The sequence below is a fragment of the Pieris napi genome, chromosome 2 (genome assembly GCF_905475465.1).
Source record: "Pieris napi chromosome 2, ilPieNapi1.2, whole genome shotgun sequence".
NCBI lineage: Eukaryota > Metazoa > Arthropoda > Insecta > Lepidoptera > Pieridae > Pieris > Pieris napi.
In genome coordinates, this window is record NC_062235.1 from 2,374,511 (window position 1) to 2,398,866 (window position 24,356).

Sequence of the window (24,356 nt, forward strand, 5' to 3'; positions counted from 1 at the left end):
GAATAGGTCGATTTTTCTTGTACCTTTTTTATCAATCTGTTTAAAATACTAGTTTTTTATCAATGATTACGAAGATTACAAAGGTCGTGTGTTTGAATCATGGATGTGCTAATCGCTGATAAGTATCAGGCTTATTTGTCGAATTTGTTCTTTGTTTCCACCTTCACATATAGGATTAAAAAGTATGGCTGTTTCATCATCATACTTTATTGTTTCCGTGTGTAAGAAACATGTTCCATTATATGCTTACGGTGCTAACCCTTTAATCATTATTTCTCAAATTAACGAGATTTTCATACCTAAGGTTTACTATTATGCATTTAAAAAGCTTTTCAAGTTCTTAAGTGGTAAAAACATGTTCGTTGTGTAGAAGTGAGACACAAAAATATGAAATTGTTTGGTGATTGATTGAGATGATATATGAGATTATATTGTAATGTGCGAACCGCGTAGTGTAAAGTAGTCGGGAAAGCGTCGTTTAGTTATTAAATAAATTGATAATACTTATAAGTTTCTATAAACTCGCTATGAATTATTTCTGCTTACAATAACGAACCCACTATGCATACGTTAGTGTTTTAGTTTTAATATGAAAAGAGACTGATTCTACGACCGATTTGAGTTAAGTGTTTTTATTTATACACATATAACAATCTTATGCATATAACGTTTGTTCGTCGGCTTTAACACAAGGCATTTAAGGGCATACACATCTTCTATAAAAATAAAATTCTGTCCTAATAAATGTTTATTATTTGAATTGTTTTTTTTTATGACGCAAATGGGCAGAAGGTTCATCTGATCTTAAGTGATACCGCCCCGCCGATGGACAGTCACAATGCCAGAAGGCTCACAAGTGCTATTCCGGCCTTTTGTTTGCTATACAAAATGTCACTATAAAATTGATTTGGTCCGTTCTAAGACTTCCTGTTCTTGTTGCCTGTAAACTTGCCTTTATAAAAACCCTTTCCAAAAGCCTCATTCCGTTTAAGTTTATTTACGCTTCAACGAAAGGACAGTGCTCTTGTTTAAGCAGTGTTATTACTGATTATTTAAATCAAGGGTATTGTTCATCAGTTTATATATTTATACTAGCTGCCCCCGCGAACTTCGTTTCTCCTTAATGTGATTTTATTTAGCCTACCTTTTTAGTACATATCAACATGGAACATTTTGCTATGCTACCCCAGAGGCTGTTCGGTTTTCTGGAATGAAAACTTTTTAGGTTGTTCTGTGATAAGTTTTAAATTAACAAATAAAAAGTTAATCGTAGAGAAGTTAAATTAAGGGTTGTATGTATTTTTCCATGCATAAAAAAATAAACATTAGATTTTTTGGGGTAGACACTCCTTATCACTTAGGGGTTTGAAAGATAGATAGTAGCCGATTCCCAGACTTACTGAATATGCATAAAAAAATTCATAAGAATCGGTCAAGCCGTTTCTCCGAACACGAAAAATATCCTAAAATAGCCTGGCGAACATGGTACCGCCTAACAGTCGATTCTTAATTTTTTTTAATACTTATTCTGCTATTCGGGACACCGGTCTAGCTAGTAAGAAGAAAAAAAAGAAAGTTGAAAAGACAACAAATACATTATGTCAAAAAATAAAAATTTACCTTCCCGGAACCACTCCACTAACACTTGAACTTTATGATATGGTACTAAAGCTCAAATTGACTTTTCAGTATTATTACGAATATTTTGTATGGGAATATAGAAAAGTGTTGTTTTTAGACTTTTTCACTCAATTTTTTTTTTATTTTTCTCTCCGTAAGAACCATCATCGTACTTCAAGGAATATTATAAAAAAAGAATTGGCCAAATTGGTCCAGGCGTTGTTGAGTTATGCGCTTACGAACACATTTTGCGATTCATTTTTATATTATAGAAGATATATATATATATAAATAAAAAAGCTGAATAGAAATACTGACTGAGTGGTTCCATTAATCAAAGTACAACTAAACAGGCAATGTCGCGGGTATCGGATACATAAATTAAGCAAATAGTAAACATAGTAGAACATTTATTCCTGTCTCGTTCACCAGGGACCTTATTGGTTTTGCTAATGTAAGGCTTTAATTAACTGTAGCCTTAAATTAGCATTAGAGGCACTGTAGGCAATTGATATGCTTATGCTAAAATAAAAATTTTATCTTAATTTTAAGGGTCCACCCCTAAATTTTATTTTAAGTCCAAATTTTTTGTTTTTATTTTATGCCCCCTTTTCTGTAAAAAATGGGAATACAGAAAGAATTGCAGCATGAAAGAATTATATCGAAATTAGGCACAAAATAGCCGGCTTCGGGCAGTGTTTGTAAAAGATTACTAGAATTTCAGCGTTTAATAATTTTTAAAACGATTGGTTTAAGGGAAAGTGTCACGTGTTACGTGCGTGGTTTGAAATTCTTTGTACCACTCAAACGCTATTTGTCTTTTGTTTTTTATATATTTTGTATTTGAGATTTGTCTTTTGTATTTGCAAAGAGAAATTATATAAATTGATGAACCTATGTGATATTTTTTAATAATAATAATTTATTTATTGCAAGAATATGGTACAAAAATGTGTAAGGTGGTACAATCGTAAGTTCGCATATTCTGGTAGAATGGCGCGCAAATTTGTCTTTAAAGGAATTTTACATTATTAGTCATGTGAATTGGTCAATTCTTATATTACTTGTATCGTACATCATATCATACGTTATTAAATTTATATCAACTACAGTGTCTCACGCAAATAATCATTTATTGAATAAAACATTGTTCCCAAAAGTAATACACCAAGTCGATTTTTTTAAATCTAGTAGGAAGATCTTTTAATTATTTTGGTAAATTATTGTAAACCTTGCTTGCCCTACAAAAGGTGTTTATCCTAAACAGTTCCAGATTGATTTTTGGCACAGCCAATTTCTCCCCATGTCTACTTCGATAGATGTCTATTCTCGTTAACAAAAAATATGATATATTTCTTAAAATAACTATAATTATATTTGAAATATAACAGTGTTGTTGAAGAAATACCGTAAATAAATTATTCAAAACCCATGCCTTGTGCCTGCTATAGCTAATAAATAGCTCCAAAATTTCCCCTTTAACTCTACTAACGTCATAATAAGTAAATTTAACTAATAGGAAATCTGTTCACTTCCCAGCCAACTAGTTCTCTCTTGTGATTAATTTATGTTGCTTGAAATGTACAAATATTACTCCACAAAATGAAACAATACCGCACTGTTTAGCAATGCTACGTGTACATTTCTATACACAATAATTTCGATTCAATTTAGTTTACAATATAATATTGTTGAGCTTGTGGTCCATTCAAATTTCACATTCACTTACTTTCTACTTTTGTACATTTCTAAGTAATTGAAAGGGGTACACTAAACGAGATTAAAGGAACGTTATGATTAGGTTATATATATGTTTTCATGTTTTGTTGAAAATCATTGGTTAGCCGTAGCGGGGAATTTTTTTACAACTTAATTCAATTCATCGTAAAAAGTAACTTAAATCAAACATCATTTACTATATAAATAACAATCTTAATTTGTAATGCAATATATTATATGATAGTCAAAGACAAGTAATTTTATATTACATTTAGTATTTTAATACATCGGCAATAATTTGTTTATTATTTTACCTGGAATATCACGTAAAATCTGGAAGAGAAGTGGTTGCCTGAAAGAGATCACTTGAAAGCGATAAGGCCAGTTGCCCTTCCTTTCATTTAAGTATGTCAATTGTATTATTATTCTACAGAATACATGCATACATGCAACGAAGTGTTAATAAATAAATAAAATCAATTTTATTTAGGTTAAACATATTAAACTTACCTTACATTACAAAGTAACATATTGGATATGGCAATAATTAATGCCCTTATTTTTCATGACACGCCATCAGAGTATAATTTTCCTGTTTCATAAAGTAATATTTCCTCCGTCCATTAACGGAGAAGTATCCATAATAAAAGCGGAACAACAAAGTTAGGAAATCCGCATTATATTTAAATTTATGAAAAACAATATTATCAGAGTCTTACGGGGTCGTGCCTTGTCCTGTTTCAGGCGGATTTGACCAGCTCTATGTAGAGCAAATTATAATTTGCCTGAAATTATTATTTTTATTATCAGTAGAGTATTTTATCCATGCCTCCTGCTGATAGAGGACAAATCTTTGTTTTTAATTTATTTTATTATTATTTATTACTTAAGATGTCATGTGGAACAAGGTGTAATGGTTGCAGCTCGTCAAGTTTTTTGTTTTACATGTTTGTTGTGTTTTAAAAAGAGTGGCGGAAAGTTTATTGCCAGTTCTTCTCTTCCGTTCTACGCCCTTGATTTGTGAACTGGCACTAAATGTAAAGTTAGAAGCATTTCATATACATTCCTTTTTCTTACGTTCATAAGTGTACATTGTGTTACAAATGATTTTTGACGTCTTGACTTTTTTTTTACTTTTTAGACAATATTAGATGGTTTATCTGTGAAAAATGATACTGTTTTGAAATTTGTATTTGCTCTATTATTTTATGTAAGAAACAATTATTGGTTTATCGGACTTCGAAACGTCGGTTATAAGCCAGGAGGCGGTGTTATTTTGTACACAAGCAAGTTCTTTTGTATTAAGGCTCATTAATGTTTGCTAATATAATATAAAAGTCTGTGGTTTAAGCCGGAATTTCAACAACAAAAAATACAACTCCACAATTATAATTGACTAGTTCACTGGCTGTTTTTACCTTTGCTTTTAATAGAGATATACAAACTTAAACAAACAAAAATGCTGTCCATATAGGTGTTTGTGTGTGTGTATATGTTTCTTATAAACTAACATTTAAGTAAAAACCATATATAAATCAAATGCATCATAAACTTAGCTACAAATTTACATATTAAAAGATAAAGAGATCTTACTTTAAATTTATTTACAGAATCAAAACCGGAACTTGTTTACTGGTTTTCCGAACAGACCCTACAACCTGGTCCAAGCGTGTCCCTTAAGTGTGTGGCGATGGGCCACCCACCACCTCAATTCACCTGGACACTGGACGGGTTTCCTATACCCACTAACTCTCGGTAAGACGGTAGACTTGACCGCATTTCTAACACTTAAGTCTATTAATTTTTATTAAGTATAATCTTCATTATTTTTTAATAACTTATTTATACTTACTATATTATTAATAACTTACTTGTAATTCGTCTGTGTGAGTTAGTAGCTTATAAGCTGTCATATAAAAATTTATGTCATATAAAGTCAACAAAATAAACACTATAATTGGATTTGTAAGAATAATTTCTATTTACGTGTCTTTCCAAGATTTCTATGTAGAATTTAAAGAAATTCAGTACGTAACTATAAACAGTACTATTAAAGCTCTTTAATCTATGATATTTTAATATTAAACAATTTAACATCATACAATATATTTTAAAATATTTTATGATTTTTAAATCTTTAAATATGTGGTTCAGAAAGATACTGTGGCTTGTGTGATTGCCGTATATTTTACATCTATACATTCTGAAGTAATTTTTTAAATATTTTTTTAATTAAACAGGTTCGTCGTAGGGCAACACGTGACGCTACAAGACGACGTAGTTAGCCATCTCAACGTCAGCCGTGTGACAGAACAAGATGGCGGCGAGTACGCGTGTGTTGCCGCCAACACGGCGGGAAAAGCAAGTCACGCCGCCCGAGTTAACGTCTATGGTTTGCCCTATATTCGTGAGATGCCGAAAGTGACAGCTGTCGCTGGCAGTGATTTGAATATCAAATGTCCTGTTGCTGGATATCCAATTGAAGCGATCACATGGGAAAGAGGTTGGTAGTTTTACAATATTCTAATATATAACATTATTTTGTCACAATGTTAGTTCCCATACTCCTCCGAAACCGCTCGAACGATTTTTATGAAATTTTTTATGCATATTCAGTAAGTTTGAGAATCGCCTACTATATATCTTTCAAAGACCTTAATGTTAAGGGTGGTCCACCCCATAATTTTTATTTTTTAGACAAAATGTTTTGGTTTTTTTTTATGATACAGCATACAAAATACATACAACCCTTAATTTTTATCTACCCCCTTCGATCTACCCCTATTTTTTATTTGTTAGTTAAGAACTTATTACTTGAATTCTTAGGTTTATATAAAGAAAAATCACAGAAAAACCTTAAAAGTTTTCATTCCGGAAAACCGAATAGATTCTGGTGGACATAGCAAATGTTCCATGTTGGTAGGCTAGGTATTAAGGAGAAACGAAGTTCGCGGGGGCAGCTAGTGTCTATAAAAATGCTGTTAATAATTACTTCCTACAAACTTATCCAGTGTAGGAAGTAATTATTAACAGCAGCAACAGATGGATTATCAAATTTTCAAGGTCGGTGGTGAAGTATTTGCCGCCCTTGACTATACAATTGTCATGCGCTAGCATATTTTTCAATCCAGCATAATTTTGTACAAAATGCACATAAAATACACAAATTTAGCACAAAATTATACACGAACCATCCAGTTCCCAGCCTCCAACCAGTAGCAGGACTGACGTGTATTGTTGTTTTTGGGTTGTATCAACACACAGGGTAGAGAGAAATACATTTTCTGAAATTACGCTCTTTTCACTCCAACAAAGCGTGAGCTGATGGTGCAGGTCAGAATTTGTTGCAGACTTCTATATGTAATTATCTCTGTAATAAAATTCTATATGTAAAACGATAGAAACCCGTCATGCAGAAATATATTTGATTTCTGAGGTAGCACAAAAAATCGGTTCCCAAATTTGCCGCCCCAAAAATTTGCCGCCCTAGACTGCAGCCTACTCACACTGTGGTAAATGCACCACTGAATATTGCGATTAACATTTACGCATTACCTACTCCTACCCACTTGGGCTTAAAAGCTTTTTAAAACATACACACCGCAATATGATTTAGTATTCACGAGTAATTTAATAAATAAAATTAATAAACTTTAAAACTAATATACCGTTCTGTTGCCTTGAAACACAAATGTATTGATTAAATTATGTATGACTTAGCAAACTTCAGTAACAAGGGAAACCACTGTAATATAATTAATACTTAATACCTACTTATGTTCGACACGTGTAATGACGAAAATAAAGCGACCCCGATACAAGCTCCTTTAATAAAGCTTTATTGCGCACCTGTACCTAATTAGAAGATTTCAAACGGAAAATGATACGAATATGAAGATTTATTACAATATCGTTCACGTGTTATTGTATAAAAACGTTTTGGACGTGATACCGTAAAACATGACTTATTGTCACGTTCCGCCTGAGCCGCCTTTAAGCCTTGAAAAAAGCCTTTATTCTTTTTTTATAATAGGGGGGGGGCAAACGAGCCTGTGGGAGGCCCAAAAAGGGCAGTCTTCAAAGTCAAAGTCAAATCATTTATTTCTATTAGACCATCTAAAATGGCACTTTTGAACGTCAAAAAAAATACAAAAAAGATTCTAGTTGCCCCTTCCAAAAGGTAGTTTCGTGTGGAGAAGAATGGGCAAGAAACTCCACACTTACTCTTTTAAAATAGGTTTACAATATTTTGTTACATTTGTTAAATAATTATATGTGAAGACAATGTACTCTTAGAATAAACTACTAGGTATACTATACTAAAAAAGTTAGTATACATTCGCTTCTTCTACTTCGCAGCCCATAGACACCCATTTTTAGTGGGTGCGGTGCCTTTGAGGGAGGAGTACACTCGAATTTTGAACAGTTGGAGGTCGTATCTCTCAGAGAAGACCCCTACCGGGAGTCGATTCCACAGTTCGCTAGTTCGCAAAAGAAAATGCCTTGTGAAACGGACTGTGGACTGTTGTGTCAGACAAGATACTATTTCTTAATCTAGAATATACATGTTTAGTATTGAAAAAAAATAACTTAAATATAGTTGAATATTTACATTCCCGTAAACCTTGTCTGTTTGCCTTCTGTCGGCAAAGGCCTCCAATTGCCACCATAAATTTCTGACCTGTGTGACCATGTGCCACCTACCACGGCTCTTATTTCTTTTTCTTAGGAATGGTCTACCCCTTTTCCTCAGGAATGGTCTACCCCTTTTGCTCTTGATGTGACCTGTGTACCAATGTGACTGTCCTCTGATGGTAAACCCGCCCACTTCCATTTAAATTTTTTAATCGTAATCGTCTTTTGTTTTTGAGCCGAGCGTAGCGGGATATCTTCTACGATTTGTAGTAATAAATGTATCATAAAATTGGATTTAAAGCTATTTACAATCCTTATTTGTACGATAGATAAAATGTACAAATTGCGTATTTTCCGTTTAATCGTGCCCGGAAGGACACTTTAGTGTATCGAATTGGGCGGGGGAAGTCAGGGGGCTCGGCAACAGGTTAAGAAACTAGGTTAAAGATGTTAGAGATTTTCCTTTTTCTTGTTTTCCTAGTATCCGTGTATTTTTACCTTGGATACGGATTTTATTGCCATTTTTGTTGCATTTTCCCCCGTTTAAAAGGAAATACATTTCAGATGAAACCCGTTTAGTGAGCGTTTTTATAATACATTATTTATTATTAAAATTCAAATTTTAAAATATATAAATAATACATTGACATTTATTAACACTTGAAACCGGCAAAATTATTCTTGTAACTAAAATACGCCGCCCGTTGCCTTATAACTTTTGTAACCTGCTTTTTTATTTTTGTTATGTGTGTGTTTTTGAATAAGGTAATAAAGTATAAATAAATAATTTTCGGATAATGCTCTATAATATTTTTAATCGAATCCTTAACTGGATTTTTTTTTTAATATATAGATTTGCAGTTATTGTTAAAATTCAAATGAAATTATTTAAATTTAAACCTACTCTCATACTTACTCTCATATCTATAATTCTCGTTAATATATCCTTATATCTATGAACTGATGTACTGTTTCCCCGAAATAATTTGCTTCTAAACACGCCACAGCGTTAGCCTCGTGGCTTGATCGTGCGACATCCCTGATGTCGTAGGTTAAAACTCCGGCTGTACACCAATAGACCTTTTATCTATGTGCGCTAGTACGATAAACATCGTGAGAAACCGGCATGTCTTAGAGCCAAAAATTGGATGGCGTGTGTCAGGTAAAAAGGCTGTTTTTTGTATAGAACAAACGGGCAGGTGGATAAGTGAAAGACGCCCATGGACACTTTAAATGCGAGGGCTCGCGAGTGCGTTACCGGCCTTTTAAAAAGAAACAGATTCAGAATTTGAGGCCAGTGGTTTTTTACACCAGTTAAAGCGCCGAAATTTAAAAATTAACAAATAGATAAGAGAATTGTAAGTAAATTAAAATAACAGTAGTACAACGATATTATTAAACAAGAACGGTTACACGAAAGTAAATTGGCTGGCAACGTGTAACATGGGCGAGCTCGCACGATCCAATTAGGGGAATTTTTAAGTTATCGCCGACGTGATTTTTCCTTCACGCCTTTCAAACAGCGAAGGTTTCTGCTTGCCAATCGTAAATGCAAGAAAAAAGTTAGTTACATTATTTATTTAACTCTAGAAGTAATTCAGGTATTAATAAAATACTAAATATAAAATATAACAAACGTACGCTATATAAAAAAATCTAAAAACGAGACCTAGAAAAAGTAAAGAACTTAAAATACATGATAATCGTATCATGTCGTATCAAATATTTAACGAGAATTCCTAAATCTATTTTATTTGTATAATAATTAACTGTTTATAGTCATGAAAATGCAAATTCAACATTAATTAATACTCGTATAAAAGAAAACGTTTTCAATACAATATTTCTATATGTACGAGTATATTTTTCGTAAAATCTAAATAATTACACTAGTATATAAATCAGAAAAGTGGTATATATGCTATATGTACTTATGCATACGTTATTTTCACGAATACCTCTTAGTTCCGCACCACCACAATGAAGAACCATCAATGATCAAATTCCAAACCAAGACGACTTAGGGTACTTCAAGAAAAAAGCGTACATTTTTTTATATAGAACAGAGGGCAAACAGGCAGGAGGCTCAGGACAATCTCAATGCCAAAGGGCTCGCGAGTGCGTTGCCGGCCAAATTCAAGAATTGGTACGCTCTTTTTCGAAGGACCCTAAGTGCAATCGGTCCGGAAATACTTCAGTGGGCAGCTGGTTCTACATAGTGGACTTCTTAAAAGCAACGCACTAGGAAGCTTTCCATTTGTCCACAGAATGCGATTAACATCAGGTGAGCCTGATTTAGCCCTGTTCTAAAAAATTGATTACACAAAGTCAAAGGCAAAAATCGTTTATTCATATAGGTTACACAATGTACACTTATGAAGGTAAAAAAATAAATATACATTAATTTCTTCTAATTTTACATTTACTGCCAGTTCTCCGCCACTCTTTTTAATCGCCAAGTTTTTTTGTTTTACACAACGTTTGTAAGGAGCTGCAACCATTACACCATGTTCCACATGACATCTTAAGTAATAAATAACAATAAAATAAATTAAAAACAAAGATTTGTCCTCTATCAGCTGGAGGCATGATAAAATAGGAGCACGCACTTACATTCTCGTGGGTACAACACGCAAATAGAAAGTAATAACTAAGTGTAAAATTCAATCACGATTCTATTTTAAAAAGCTTTTATTGTATGAGCTTTTGAGAGCTTGATTAAGCCCCGACTGATAAAAGCCATAAATAAATTCTATAATAAAAGGGTCAACGGAATTATCAAAGGTAACTAAACTATGTATAAGATCGTTGTTGACAAGGGTCTACGGAAAAGGAAATTACGGAGGAGTGACCGAAAAGCCTTAATTTGATCTTACGTAGTAATTCTGTTAAACGGGCTAAGCATTTTATGGTCCGACATTTTTCTTAGATATTTTTTGATCCCTTGGAATTGTTAAGGGTATCTGGGAACTCGATAAAGATATTTAATTCGTTTTGTCAAAGAAACTTTTATTTCTTATAATTGTCGATGTATGAAATGTTTAATTAGAAACTGGTTTATATAATTTATAAAAACATTTTAAAGATAGAATATTATTTGTTTCTTTTTATAATCATATTTTTTAGATCATTTTCAACGACGAAACGTTGCGAAACTATTCCCAGCTGTATTTCCGGAATCTTTAGCACTAACTATCTACGCAAGTGTATTATCCCCTTAATAATAACAGCCTTTTATTTCAGATACACATAAACACATTTATATTTCTATCTCATTCTTTTTAACTGTGTCCTCTTTTGGCAATCTCCAAACCCCGCCATTCCTACGCTGTGCCACATACATGTACCACCTGCTTTTTTAATTTGACCTATCCAACTTCTTCGTCTTTCTTTATTGTTTATTGTACCTTACAAAAGACCCTTTTATCCTCTTTAACACACTTGGTATGCTGATAATCTGATTTATACTTATTTAATCTAATATTCCTTCCTATTATATTGTTTTCCTTGTTTGCAGATGGCCAAACATTGCCATTGAACCGCCGTCAGAAAGTCTTTCCGAACGGCACATTAATCGTCGAACAGACACAGCGGGGCGAGGACGCCGGTACCTACACCTGTCAGGCCTCTAACAGACAACGTCATGTTGCCAGACGGGATGTGGAAGTTCAAATATTGGGTAGGTATTAATTTTGAACTAGAATTACTAAATGTTTTGGCAATTGTTTTGAACGTGTGATATTAAAGTCATACAGTGTCTATTAACGGGCTGTTCAAGTATTACCTAAGCTCTATAGGGGGGAGGATCTACATTGGTGATTACGTCAATAGTAATTATTTCCTTTTTTACACATATTACCCACACATTGTCTATGCTTGAAAACGTAATGCATTTTCGAGGATTCCTACAAAAATTAATACGTTTATGTTTATTTTTGAGAGCTTTGCTTACTTTTGCTGACAAGAGGAGGGGGGGGGGATAAGTTGGAGTAAGGAGAAGGCCCCTAAGGAGATGATATTCACTGAATCGTTGATTCAATGGATTCCTCTTCAACAGTCTTACTAGGCCCTGAGTACCATAATGTAGAATAGCTTAGAGATTAAGGTCAACCTGGCTATCGTGCTTTACCTCTGTATATTTATATATCAGGACTCGAGCCCAGTTCTGCAAAAACTAGAAAACTTATTTACAAAAGCGTCAAATTTATTCGTTGTTACATTTAGTAGTTCAATCAAACAATTAAGTTCGGTAGCGGTTGTTGAGGGGATGTTCAAATACATAACACACTGTTTGAAGCTTAGAGTCACCAGCTAACACTTAGCTATAAGCGTTCAAAACATGAGCTAACACAAAATTAAGGGTAGTGGGGATTGCAACGCTAGACTAACAAAATAGTTTTTTGTTAGCCCAGCGTACTTACGTACGTAGTCAAGTTAGTATTTGACTTATGTATGGGTTCTTAAATCTAAATGAACATCTGTTACCTACGGGTATAAAGAATATAAGTGTCACCCATCGGACATTATCGGAAACGAGAATTACAATTTATGAATGTACGAAACACTAAAGAGCTGTTACCAAAACTGACGTTACACAATGTATTGGCTATAATTGTAAGATTGCTAACATTTGGTTTGCGCTTCATTATTAACTAAAATATCTAACTTAACTGAGGTTACGGTTACGAGGCTTGGCTCGTAATTCAAGATGGTTGCCACGATTGTGGTACACATTTTTATAGCTAAAAACCGCTTCATAAAACCTGAGGAGTGAAGTTATTCATCCGTTATTCATTAAACTTTTCTCGCTTGTTCCCACCGCATACCCTAATAGAATAATAAAATGTAAAATCTAGACGACTCATTGGTCTAGTGGTTAGTACCCCTGACTGCGAATCCATGGGTCCCGGGTTCGATCCCCGGCTGAGACGAACATCGATGTGATGAGCATTTGGTGTTGTGCTTAGGTTTTGGGTGTTTAAATATGTATTTATATGTCTATCTATCTATAATATGTATATCCGTTGCCTAGTACCCATAACACAAGCTTCACCAGCTTAGCATGGCACTCGGTCAATTGGTGTGAATTGTCTAAAAAAAAAAAAAAAATCTTACCTACAATTTACGTTTACGATTCCGATTAACACGGTGCAATTTTACAAGCCTCTGGTGCTGTGCCAAATCCTTTATTGGGACTAAACGATACTTTTGTTTTCAGTTCAGCCAAAGATATTGCCCATACAGCCTTTGACGAATTTACTGAGGGAGGGAATGCGGGCTGCTATCTCATGTCAGATACTAGAGGGTGATTTGCCGATTGCCTTCCGATGGGAGAAAAACGGGCAGGCGGTGACGTCATCGCCGTACGCGCCCAGCGGGATTATTACTAGGCGAATGGACGAGTACAGCGCCTCTCTTGTGATTGAACACATAACGTCACTTCATAGCGGGAATTACACATGCATCGCTTCTAATGTCGCCGGCTCCGAGCGGTTCACTGTGCCGCTAACTGTTAATGGTAATTGAAAATATCCATAGAGAATTCCATAGACTATAGAAGTTTTAATGACGTTCAAATGTTTGTACATTTTTAAAAAAGGAATGCAATGGTTTTTTTCATACAATTTCTGAACTTATATAATTTATTCCCGTAACAAGAAGGCTTTAATAAACAAAATTTTTATACTTCGCTTGTGTAACATATTTTAGTTCCACCTCGCTGGAGGCTTGAGCCAAATGACATAGCGGTAGCATCAGGTCAAGATGTCACTCTACAATGCCAAGCAGATGGCTATCCGAGGCCCATTATTACATGGAAGAAAGCTGTTGGTAAGTGTTAATAAAGAAAAATATCTGTTAATAATTTAATGTATTTATTCATTTTCGAAGAAATTATCGTATAATAAATAAATATTTCTCTAATGTACAACATGGAAGACATTCTTTTAATTGGATTCCAAATATATCATAAATATTTATAAAGCATTTTGACCGACTTCATTTTTGATTTTTTTATAATTCGTATGATTTTTTTTATGTTAGAAAATGCTAAACCTACCAATTCTAAAATCATAGTGTATTAAGGGTAATCCTTTTATGTGCGTTACATTGTCAATTAAAAAAGTCAGTTTTAAAAGCAAATACTGGCCGTCATCAATAATTGTCAATTTAAAAAGTACTGTTATTTTCTTTTTTATGACCAAGTATTAAACTGGCTGAAATGAAATTCGAATTTCGAACATAGCTCAATTCATATTCACAGAGTAAACGTAAACAAAAAAAAAGATAATAGATAATAAAACTTAGCTTAGCTTACGCGAACGAACTCGGTCAATCTCTCGTTTCTTATAAAATTTTAAATCTTCTATAAACTCTAAATGTAAAAGTAACTTTATAACAGAAAGCGAATAAAGGAATTGAAATGAAACTGCAACAAGTTTCTCTTTGTAATATTGCAATACTTTCATTTTAAGTAACAGTTCAAAGTAATACTAGAAACCTAGTAATGGACCGAACTGGGCAAAGGCTTTATATAAGCTTCAAAGAAAATATATTTCATATCAATGAAAATGGAATTTATATAAGGACTTACAAAATAACTCCCATGAAACTTAACGGCATGCGACTCGTGTCTAGTTGTCTATGCTTGGGTTATGGCTTCTAAATGTTTTACATTGAATCACTCACGCATGTATAAATGCCTCACAAACACAAGCAAAAATCTACTTCATTTATAATAATTTAAATTAAGAATATTATTATTAATTCTAAAACATTTGTCGCGTTAATTTATTGCATAAGAGTTAATTTATTGCATGTTTTACATAAGAGTGATAAGGACAGCTATTCCTCAAATAGTCTGTCTTTCTTCGTATTTAAAAACGAAATTTAAATTTAGAATGGATTTCGAATGTTTCGAATTTTGAAATCTTGCAGGTAATACACCGGGGGAATACAAGGACTTCATGTTTGAAGGCAGCTCGAGGGTTCTTGAGAATGGTTCGCTGGTCTTCGAGCGAGTGGCCAAAGACAGTGAGGGGCATTACCTTTGTGAAGCGAGAAACGACATCGGAGCTGGGCTTAGCAAACTCATATTTCTCAAAGTTAATGGTAAGTTATTTGTACTTAAACTTACCTTCTTAAGACGTACTGAAAGAGGTTTATTATTTAATAGTTGTTACTTCTTAGCAAATAACTTTTAGGTGTATAATAATTGGCTTGATATATTCGGCTTCTATATTAAATTCGGCGTAAATTATGCTTATTTTAGGGTCATTGTATGACCCTAGTTCTCATTTTAAAGTCATTAGATTATTCTATGAAAATATATATATATATATATATTTTTTATTATGCATGATATAATAAAAATACAGATTCCAGATGTCATGTAAAAACAAACAACCACCTTAACGACATAGTAACATAGCGTAAAGCCGAGTCACAGGTTCGATTCCCGGCATTTTTTTCCGCATTTAACACTCGCTTGTACGGTGAAGATTATACCCAAACTGTCAACGGCGTGTGTCAGGCACAGAAGGCTGATCACCTACCCCTTACGAAATAGTATACAGAAATCTGAGGCCTAGAACTAAAAGGTTTTAGCATCGTTGTTTTTTTCAAGTAGTTTACATATCTGTATGCCTTTTGGCTCTCCTCCAACTGTTATTGGCAGCATAGTTAATAGATCTAGTACATCATAATAATTCATACACCTTAACAGTACTCCAACTCCAACTTATGACGAAAATAATTGGCTGAATACTCGCTCAGTTCCCACTAGCCCGTTTGCTCAATATTCCCGCATAACTTTAAATTGCTCATATTTGTATTGAACTTTAAAACTCTTTGGAATGCTATGAATTATCTCCTTGAACTAGTCAAAAGTTATAAGAGACGTAAAAATTTTATTTTAAATTACATTTATAGCAACACTAATCCATTGTTGTACTGAAAAAAGTTAATTGAAAAGCTCATTTATATCTCTTGTACAATATGCATAAACGAAAGATTACGACATAAACTAAATATGGCGTAATAAAAAGTAAAATTTATCAATAATTTTTCCAGAAAATTATGAATGTAAAAATAAACATTTACTTTCATTAAATACAATAATTTAAAAACTTATTTCCAATTGCGACAATTTAAGTATTTTAATCAGTGGCTTTTGAATAAAAATCATCGTTTAACCTCGTTGCCATGGCAACAGTCGGATTTACCCGCTATAGATGGTTCACAATTAACCAATTCCAAATAAAGATTTATTGAATTAAGAAAGGGTTAAACTTCTCAAAAACTATCCATATTCAATTCGTATACGACAATCTCGTTTTGAGATAGAAAAAATGCTATATAAATCTCGCGAAACTAGATTAATACTTTACCGCCTTTCATCAAAATCTTAGAGTAGTTTTTATATCAATCTGTTGTTGAGATGGTACAGTTACTAAGGTATTTAAATACGATTTTATAACTTTACTAGCTGATCCGGCAAACGTCGTTTTGCCATGTTTATCATTTATAATAAAAATAGGGGTTGATCGTAGAGGGGTGAAAATTAGCGGTTGTATGTATTTTGGCATGTTGTATCATTTAAAAATAAAAACAAAAAGTTTTGTCTAAAAATAAAAAATAAAAATTTAGGGGTGGACTACCCTTACAATTTAGGGGGATGAAAAATAGATGTTGTCCGATTCTCAGACTTGAGACAGACTCAATATGCACACAAAATTTCATCAAAATCGGTCAAGCCGTTTCGGAGGATTATGGCAACGAAAACTGTGACACGAGAATTTTATATATTAGATTGTATTTGTAAACATTTTATTTTGATCCTCACCAATGTCTGGCATTTTAAGTTTTATAATTCGAATCAAAATATCATATAGAAAAAGTATGGAAGGCTTCTGCTTGGTTATTACTTGAATAAATTTCTTGCTTTGAATGTTTCATAGGAAACTTAAACCATTTATTTTGTACTACATATATCCCCCCGCGAACGTTATTCTGTTTTTTAAAGTTAGCCTAACTTTTTAGTAGCTATACACCAACATATGCAACATTTTTCTAATGTATAATTATAGTGACGCTTTTCCATACTAAAAACTTTTAAGCTATTGCATAGAAGTTATCGCGGGCTTTGAGCGCGGCAACCGAATCAAGAAATTTCGTAACGAAATAAATCTAACTCATAATGACGTAATATAGGTGCGGCCAATACGCGTTAGAGCGGGACAGAACAGTCGGATAGGCGTGTTAGTCAGAGACTGGTAGAGTGGTAGATTGAATTAATATCAAAGAAAAACTTGGATCAAAGAAAAAAAATACTTCAAAAATAAATAAATATTGCATAAGTATATAAAAAATGCTATGCAATAGCTTTACCGCGACAGTCCCCGAGTGCCAGGCGTATTTTTTTACAATTTTTATCTCCATAAAAACCTTCCTCAAACTTCCAGCCATATTCAAGCAACATATTTAGCGATCCATTTTTATTTATATAGATATTATGACTAAGGACCGCGTACGCGGGAATTGAGTCGTAGTAAATCACTTAGCATAATGGCCAAGAAAGCCGCGCTGAAAACTCCAGGAATGCTTCATAGTACTCCGACCAGACAAGAAACTGAAATGAAAATTCTTTACCGTCATTATTGCTCCAACAACGTTCGACTACCTCCATTGTGCTTAGAACATTATTTTTCTTAGACTTTCCAAGCATTTTCCATTAAAATTATTTATTAACCTCAACGCTTTTAATGAAATATGTACTCCGTTATACAAGCCACGCTTTTAATGGGTATATTGTAAATTGATTTAAAAATTGATCTCGTAATCCTACAGCTAACTTAAATTATACATAACAAAAACAATTATACCAAAGATGGAATACATTGTTTTTATTCTTTTATGATACAACATACAAAAATACATGCAATCCTTAATTGTCACCTCTCTACGTTCAACCCCTATTTTAACCCCTAAAAGTTAAAAAAAATCCCGTACTAAATCGGCAATAACTGAACTTCTAAGCTAGAAGACATTTGTTGATGATTAGGATCTTATATTAAGTTTCCTGGTTTTTGTAAAAAGCAACAAAGTTAAATGCTTTCACAGGCGACCTATTCCTAAACGTAGGATTTCATCTATTAATTCAAACAGAAATACAGAAATAAAGTCTTCATTGTTTAAAATCGCGCAAGAAATAACTGGAAAAGAATCGTATTGTATTTTTTAAATAAAAGTTTAAAGAGTTCCAAGATAAACTGGCTCAGTTAACAGGAAAATTATTCACACCTGACCTGGCTGATATTACGACGAGAAACGTCTCGAACTTATTAACTTTATTCTAACGTTCGCGTTGGTATTCTATTATCACTTTGAAACTTTTTTCTTAATAATTACTTTGTAACCAAAATTCAATAAAAACGTATTGCCAGAGTCGATACTTAAGGTAAGAGCGTAAAGCTTACTAATTTTTTAATAAATAATAAATCGTGTATTTGCAAAGAAAAAGGTATATTCAGATTTTTTAATTATGAAAAATGGCACAACCATATTTAAAATTAGGCTAATGTCATATTTATTATCATAATAAGAACAGTTAAGTTATTTATAATAATTGCTGTCTTAAGTTATGGTCTAAATTAGTGATTCCCAACCTTTTTTGTGCCCAGCCCCACCATCTAACGTAATTTTTAATATTATAAAATTTTGTTCAATTAAGAAACTGTAATGATAGGTAGGACAGAAATAACTAGGAAATTGTTTACAAAACACAGTTAGTAAATTTTAAAAATATAATGAAATTTTCGTATAGTCCCCTCAAAAATAAAATTTCCCCCTTGTGGGGCGTGGATGTGGGGCCCACTTTGGAAAACACAGGTCTAAATACGCTCTTATGCTATGCTCATCTTGCCTTTAAAAATTTAATCATCCTTCCGTTAAAAGCATTACACGGCAGTCATCTATAACTTCTAAGATGATGATTAAATAGTTTGATAGCCATGTAACAATTTTTTAAACACAAAGGTTTTCAGAGGTTTATGAAGTTTGATTAAATATGAATTTTTTAAATGCTTGAATCGCATTACTCTGTGTAACTTGATGTCGCTGTCATTGTTAACCATTATTAATATGAATTATTATTTTGTATTATTAATTGAATTTCGTACTCTTGCACTTGTTCACATTATTTTTTTACTATTCTCTTTAATTATGGTTCCCTACAAGATGGCCTGCACCGTGATTTTCTAAGTTTTCTGTTAATATTCATTAATTCTTGTGTAAATATATAGAAGATACCATACGTGACATGTGGATTAAATTTTTCCTTTTTGGGCCTCAATTTTTGTATCTGTTTTTGATGGTTTTCAATCAAATAGTCAAATAGATAGATAGATCAGCTTCCTGTACTTAATACTCCCGCGACTTTTTCTAAGGCTTGCCGGTTTACTCGTGATGTTTTTTCGCCGTCCGAGCGAGTAATTAGTACACAGGTGCACGGGCATCGAACCTACGACCTTAAGGAGTCGCACACTGAAGCTACTAGGCCAACACTGCTAATATGACATGTGTATTACCTACAATTAATATTGCAGAATGGCACACAAAAATAAAATTTTCGAGAGTATAAATAACGATTACAACAATATACGCGTTTGTGCAGAAGACTCAATGGCCGTACATCGCAATACTTCGTCTTTATTGGAAAATGAGACAGTTGGCTTCCACAAGAATGATTCTTATACGCGATATTGGCTTTTCTTGAAGAACAAATGTATCTTCATCCATTACGTTTGACTTATACCGTATATTTTTTGCTCACAACGTTCTAATTTATCTTTTCGAATTAATTCGTGGAAGAGTTCTCCAATTTTATTTGATATTCCATAATATAACAAACAAAAATAATTGAACCGATTTTATTGTATAACCTAGAACATTGTCCGCCTAGTGGTTAAGTGTTACCCTTTCAAGTCTTGCGTTCGATTCCGTTTATATTTGTTCTTAAAGCGCATTAAAATTGCTAGTACGTTGAAGGAAAACATCGTAACTGGACCGCCATTTTAAACATTCTGTGTCTAAGACATGTACGATTTGTGTTAATGACTCAGAAGTCAGAACTATGAACATGTGTACTTAATTAAACAATTTCTAATTATTTTTTTCAAACCCGAGATGTGTTATTAAAATACCTATAATGTTATGTAACATTATAATTAGAATTTTTAAACACAAATAAATCCGAACAAGCGTAATTAATTTGTATTCAAATTGATGATATCACTTTAAAAGCCGTATTAATGTGGACCGAAAACAGGAAAATGATTTCACATAAACATTGGTGTTCAACGATGCGTCCAATTGAATTGGCAGACACGCTGAATGATAAATATTAATAAGCCCACGTGCCCTAAATAAAATAGGGGAAAAAACTTACGTTTTACGTAGAATTGGATATCGAATCTCGATCTTATGATCGATTCAAAGAAAATTAATCAATAAAGCTTTTTATAAATTTGACGAATATTTAAATGATCCTAATCGTTGGGATTGAGACTTGGTATTGACTTAAAAAGAGTGGCGAAAAGTGTCTTGCCAGTTCTTCTTGCCCGCTCTACGCCCTTGACTTGCGAACTGGTAGTAAATGTAAATTTACGATTCATGTAACTTCTTTTCTGACGTTCATAAGTGTACTTGTCTATTTATTTATTTTTTATTTTTATTTATTTACACTTCGTTGCAATAAAAGAAACACAAATAACACAATACATAAAAATTATAAGGGATGCAACGGGCGGCCTTATCGCTAATAAGCGATCTCTTCCAGGAAACCCTAGAAGTTGTTTACCTATATGAATAAAGTTTCTTTGAGTTTGAGTTATACAGTTATAAAATCTAGAATTGTTACTATCGTTTAGTACGCAACAATAAATAAATAGCAATTAACTAATAACTGGTTGAGTGCAAGTTTTATCTGTTTTTGTTGTATAATTTGAAAGTATCATAATATAATAAATATATAATAATGTAAAAAACATATTGACAGGCGTTGATTTAATTAATCCCCATAGCATAGGGCAGACATATTTCAGTCCTTAAATGACTATTTTAAGGCAGAAATCAGAAATCAAATTATAAAAATAATACAATTTGTTCAATGACATGAAAAATGATTTGCGAAAAACTCAGCGACCTTCGTATTCGTTAAATTAATTTTCACATAATTTCCTCGCTTTTGCTAGAATAAATAAATAGGTAACAACAAAATCGCTCGTAAATTGTCGAATAAAATCACGAGACCCAACTATCTGTAAACACTCCCTTTCTACGGACAATATATTTTTGTAGCTAGCGAGTGTGCCTCGATTTTCTGCCTGGGTTTTTAGTTATTGTTGTAGAAACGAATTGTTGAAATCCTCTTACAACTAAGTTGGCAATAATCGTATTAGTTATTTGTTTATATAGTAAGGTTCTCTTCTCTCTTTGTTTACACAAATCTATATGCCAAAAAATTTGTTAACCAATAATAATAATTTAAATTATAATCGTGAACTCAACTCGATTTAAAATTTATGTTTTTGATAAAGTTAGCTAAACGTATAAAGCTAGAGGTATATCTCCGATCCATATTTTAGTTAATATGTTATGGTACTAAATATAAAAATTCAATCATTTTCAGGTGTACAGTTTGATCTTTCTTAAACATTTATTTATTTAGAAAAACCTTTCAGCTATCTGAACTAAAATACAAAATAATGTTTAAATCGACACGCCAATTAGAAAGTTTACAAGACTTAATAATATGACAGAGACAATGTGTGAGTGGGTGTGTATTTGTGTGTGTGTGTGTGTAACTAAAGCCTGTGTGTGAAATCGTCTTGATTTTGTGAAATTAAGGGGGGAATATAATAAGTATAGTGTTGAAAAGAAGTCGTTCTATAATGCAGGTACCCGATTAAATAATGAATGTTTGGGATATTATAAATGTAGGAGCAACTGCGAGCAGTGGAGCATTTCTAGTCTTTGTTTGGTCCTCCAATTTCTTCTTCTTCCGTTCTATAACCTTGGATTATAGGTTGTAGAACGCAACAATTGATAGCAATGAAATTTATTATGTTCAGAAGTTAACGTCTTTTCTCAACTGTTTAACACAATAATATTATGTTAATATGTAAGACAATTTGCTACATGAGTGAAAAATAACATAAGAACTTACGAATCAAGACCATAAAAAATTCAATTCCATTTGACATACAAACATTTTGTTTTACAGCCCCAGCCCGTTTTCCAATGAAGAGTAAGACGGTCCAGGTGACAGCCGGAGAAGCTGCTCATCTGCAATGCGCTGCTTCGGGTGACGCGCCCCTGGAGCTCACATGGCGAAGCCCTCATCATCATACAATCGCCCACCATTTGGATCAAAGGTTAGAAGTTTGTTGTTCGCCCTTGTGCTCTTCGTTCTTTATCCAAACTACTTGATTTTTCTATAAACATTGTTTTTATTTCATAAATATACGTCTCGTATTTATTACGATTGGTTAAATCCAGTCCCGGTAGATTCAAAAACCCTATAATCAGCTTAAAAGTTAGAAAAATATTGTTTAGTTATAAGCAGTTAAATTTATAAGGTAACCTGTTTTGCAAATGAATTTAAAATTCTCTCTTCAAACTCAAACTCAAAATAACTGTATTCATGTCGTGAACTGAACGTCAACAGAAAATATGTTAAATTGATTCTAAATTAACATTTACTACCAGTTCGGAAGTCAAGGGCGTAGAGCGGGCAAGAAGAACTGGCAAGAAACTCTTCGCCACTCTTTTTAATCGCCAAGTTTTGAGTCATACAAATTGTTTGTAAGGTAGCCATAAATATTTGAACTGGAACAAATCAATCCCAAGGATAAGGATCATTTAAATAATCGTCAAATTCATAAAAAGCTTTATTGATTAATTTACGTTTAACGTGAGTGTTGAATGAATCAGTGATAATTCTCTAAATTGAGAGTTTGTTGTAAAAAAGAATACAATTTTCATATAAGAAGTGGTTTATCTTCTGGAGTCTTAGGCGTACACTTAGATTTACTACACTAATACTTCCAGATACACAATACGTGAACAAGTCCTGGACGATGGACTGGTGTCGGAGCTGAGTATATTACAGACATACAGACAAGACACAGGTGCCCTCACTTGTCGAGCATCCAATGCGTACGGGCAGGACGAAATGCTCATACACCTAGTCGTACAAGAGGTAAGATTGTAGTGTGTGTGTGTTTAAGTTTGAGTCGAATGTAAATTAATGCAAAAGTATACAAAAAAAAGTGCGTGCGGCCAAAGTTGACGTGTCAGAAGTGAAACTTCTTATTAATTAATTATTGAATAATTAAGCTGCCCAAATCCCATAATTTAATTTTCCCAGTCTTTCTATATTAATAAATGATACTAAGACTAATTAAAAACCAGAACTAAAATTAGTTATGTATATAGAAATACCACCATAAATATGATAACAATTACCAAATAATATAACAAATTCATTATTATCATAATTGCTATGTCCACATTTTCTAAAATAGCCAACTGGATCTTAGCAAAAACGGTCTTGGTTCTGTGCCCTTATAAAAATACAAAACCAACAAAAAATGGTAATTTAGTTACTTAATAAAATAATAATGTCTTTAATACGTATTAAAAATACCATCGGTGTTCAAGTATTGCCACACAATACTAGCAATAATCTTTATTAAAGAAAAAATATTCGACAAAAACAATGCACATCACAAAAGGCTCTGCAGAACATCAATACAATAATATACTGTTTCAGGTACCAGAAATGCCAAAGAACATAAGGATAATAGACCAACAGTCAAGGTCCATACAAATATCGTGGACGCAGCCATATGCCGGCAACAGTCCTATTATAAACTACATTCTACAATATAAAGAAGCTCCAGGTACAAAAGTACTCATTATAATCTTCTACTTATCTGGTACTATCTTGACAGAGCGGTTATGATACTGCTGGACTCATTGATTGAACCTTCTACGGCAGACTTGATCTGGTCAGTCCAACGCGTAGGACCTTCCGCACAGACTAGTTCCACGTCTTTGGACGACAAGGCGATATATAGACTGATCATCACTAAAAAAAAAAGGTTGCTTGTACTTATGGACGCGCGTAAGAAGTTATACTTCTTTGGCTTTCTTAATTTTTTTTAAATATAATTAATTAATAATTAATATTTAACGTAAACAATTTAATAATATTTAATATTTAGTATATTATTCAATTATTAATTAATATTAATAACAATTATTATTATTATTTATTATATTATTAATTCAATTGAATAACTTGGTATGTTTCATAACCT

The 24,356-nt window shown here is 32.9% G+C and overlaps 1 protein-coding gene across 1 annotated transcript in view; it reads left to right on the plus strand.

Annotated features, from left to right (window-relative positions):
* Positions 1 to 24,356, plus strand: part of LOC125056929 (Down syndrome cell adhesion molecule-like protein Dscam2) — a 169,924-nt gene that overhangs the window by 126,482 nt on the left and 19,086 nt on the right. Inside the window, exons 11-19 of the mRNA XM_047660293.1 lie at positions 4,950 to 5,094; positions 5,580 to 5,842; positions 11,492 to 11,653; positions 13,193 to 13,492; positions 13,684 to 13,803; positions 14,911 to 15,084; positions 22,256 to 22,406; positions 23,083 to 23,233; positions 23,807 to 23,936. Of these exons, the coding sequence (XP_047516249.1) occupies positions 4,950 to 5,094; positions 5,580 to 5,842; positions 11,492 to 11,653; positions 13,193 to 13,492; positions 13,684 to 13,803; positions 14,911 to 15,084; positions 22,256 to 22,406; positions 23,083 to 23,233; positions 23,807 to 23,936 (1,596 nt within the window). The remainder of the gene's footprint in view (positions 1 to 4,949; positions 5,095 to 5,579; positions 5,843 to 11,491; positions 11,654 to 13,192; positions 13,493 to 13,683; positions 13,804 to 14,910; positions 15,085 to 22,255; positions 22,407 to 23,082; positions 23,234 to 23,806; positions 23,937 to 24,356) is intronic.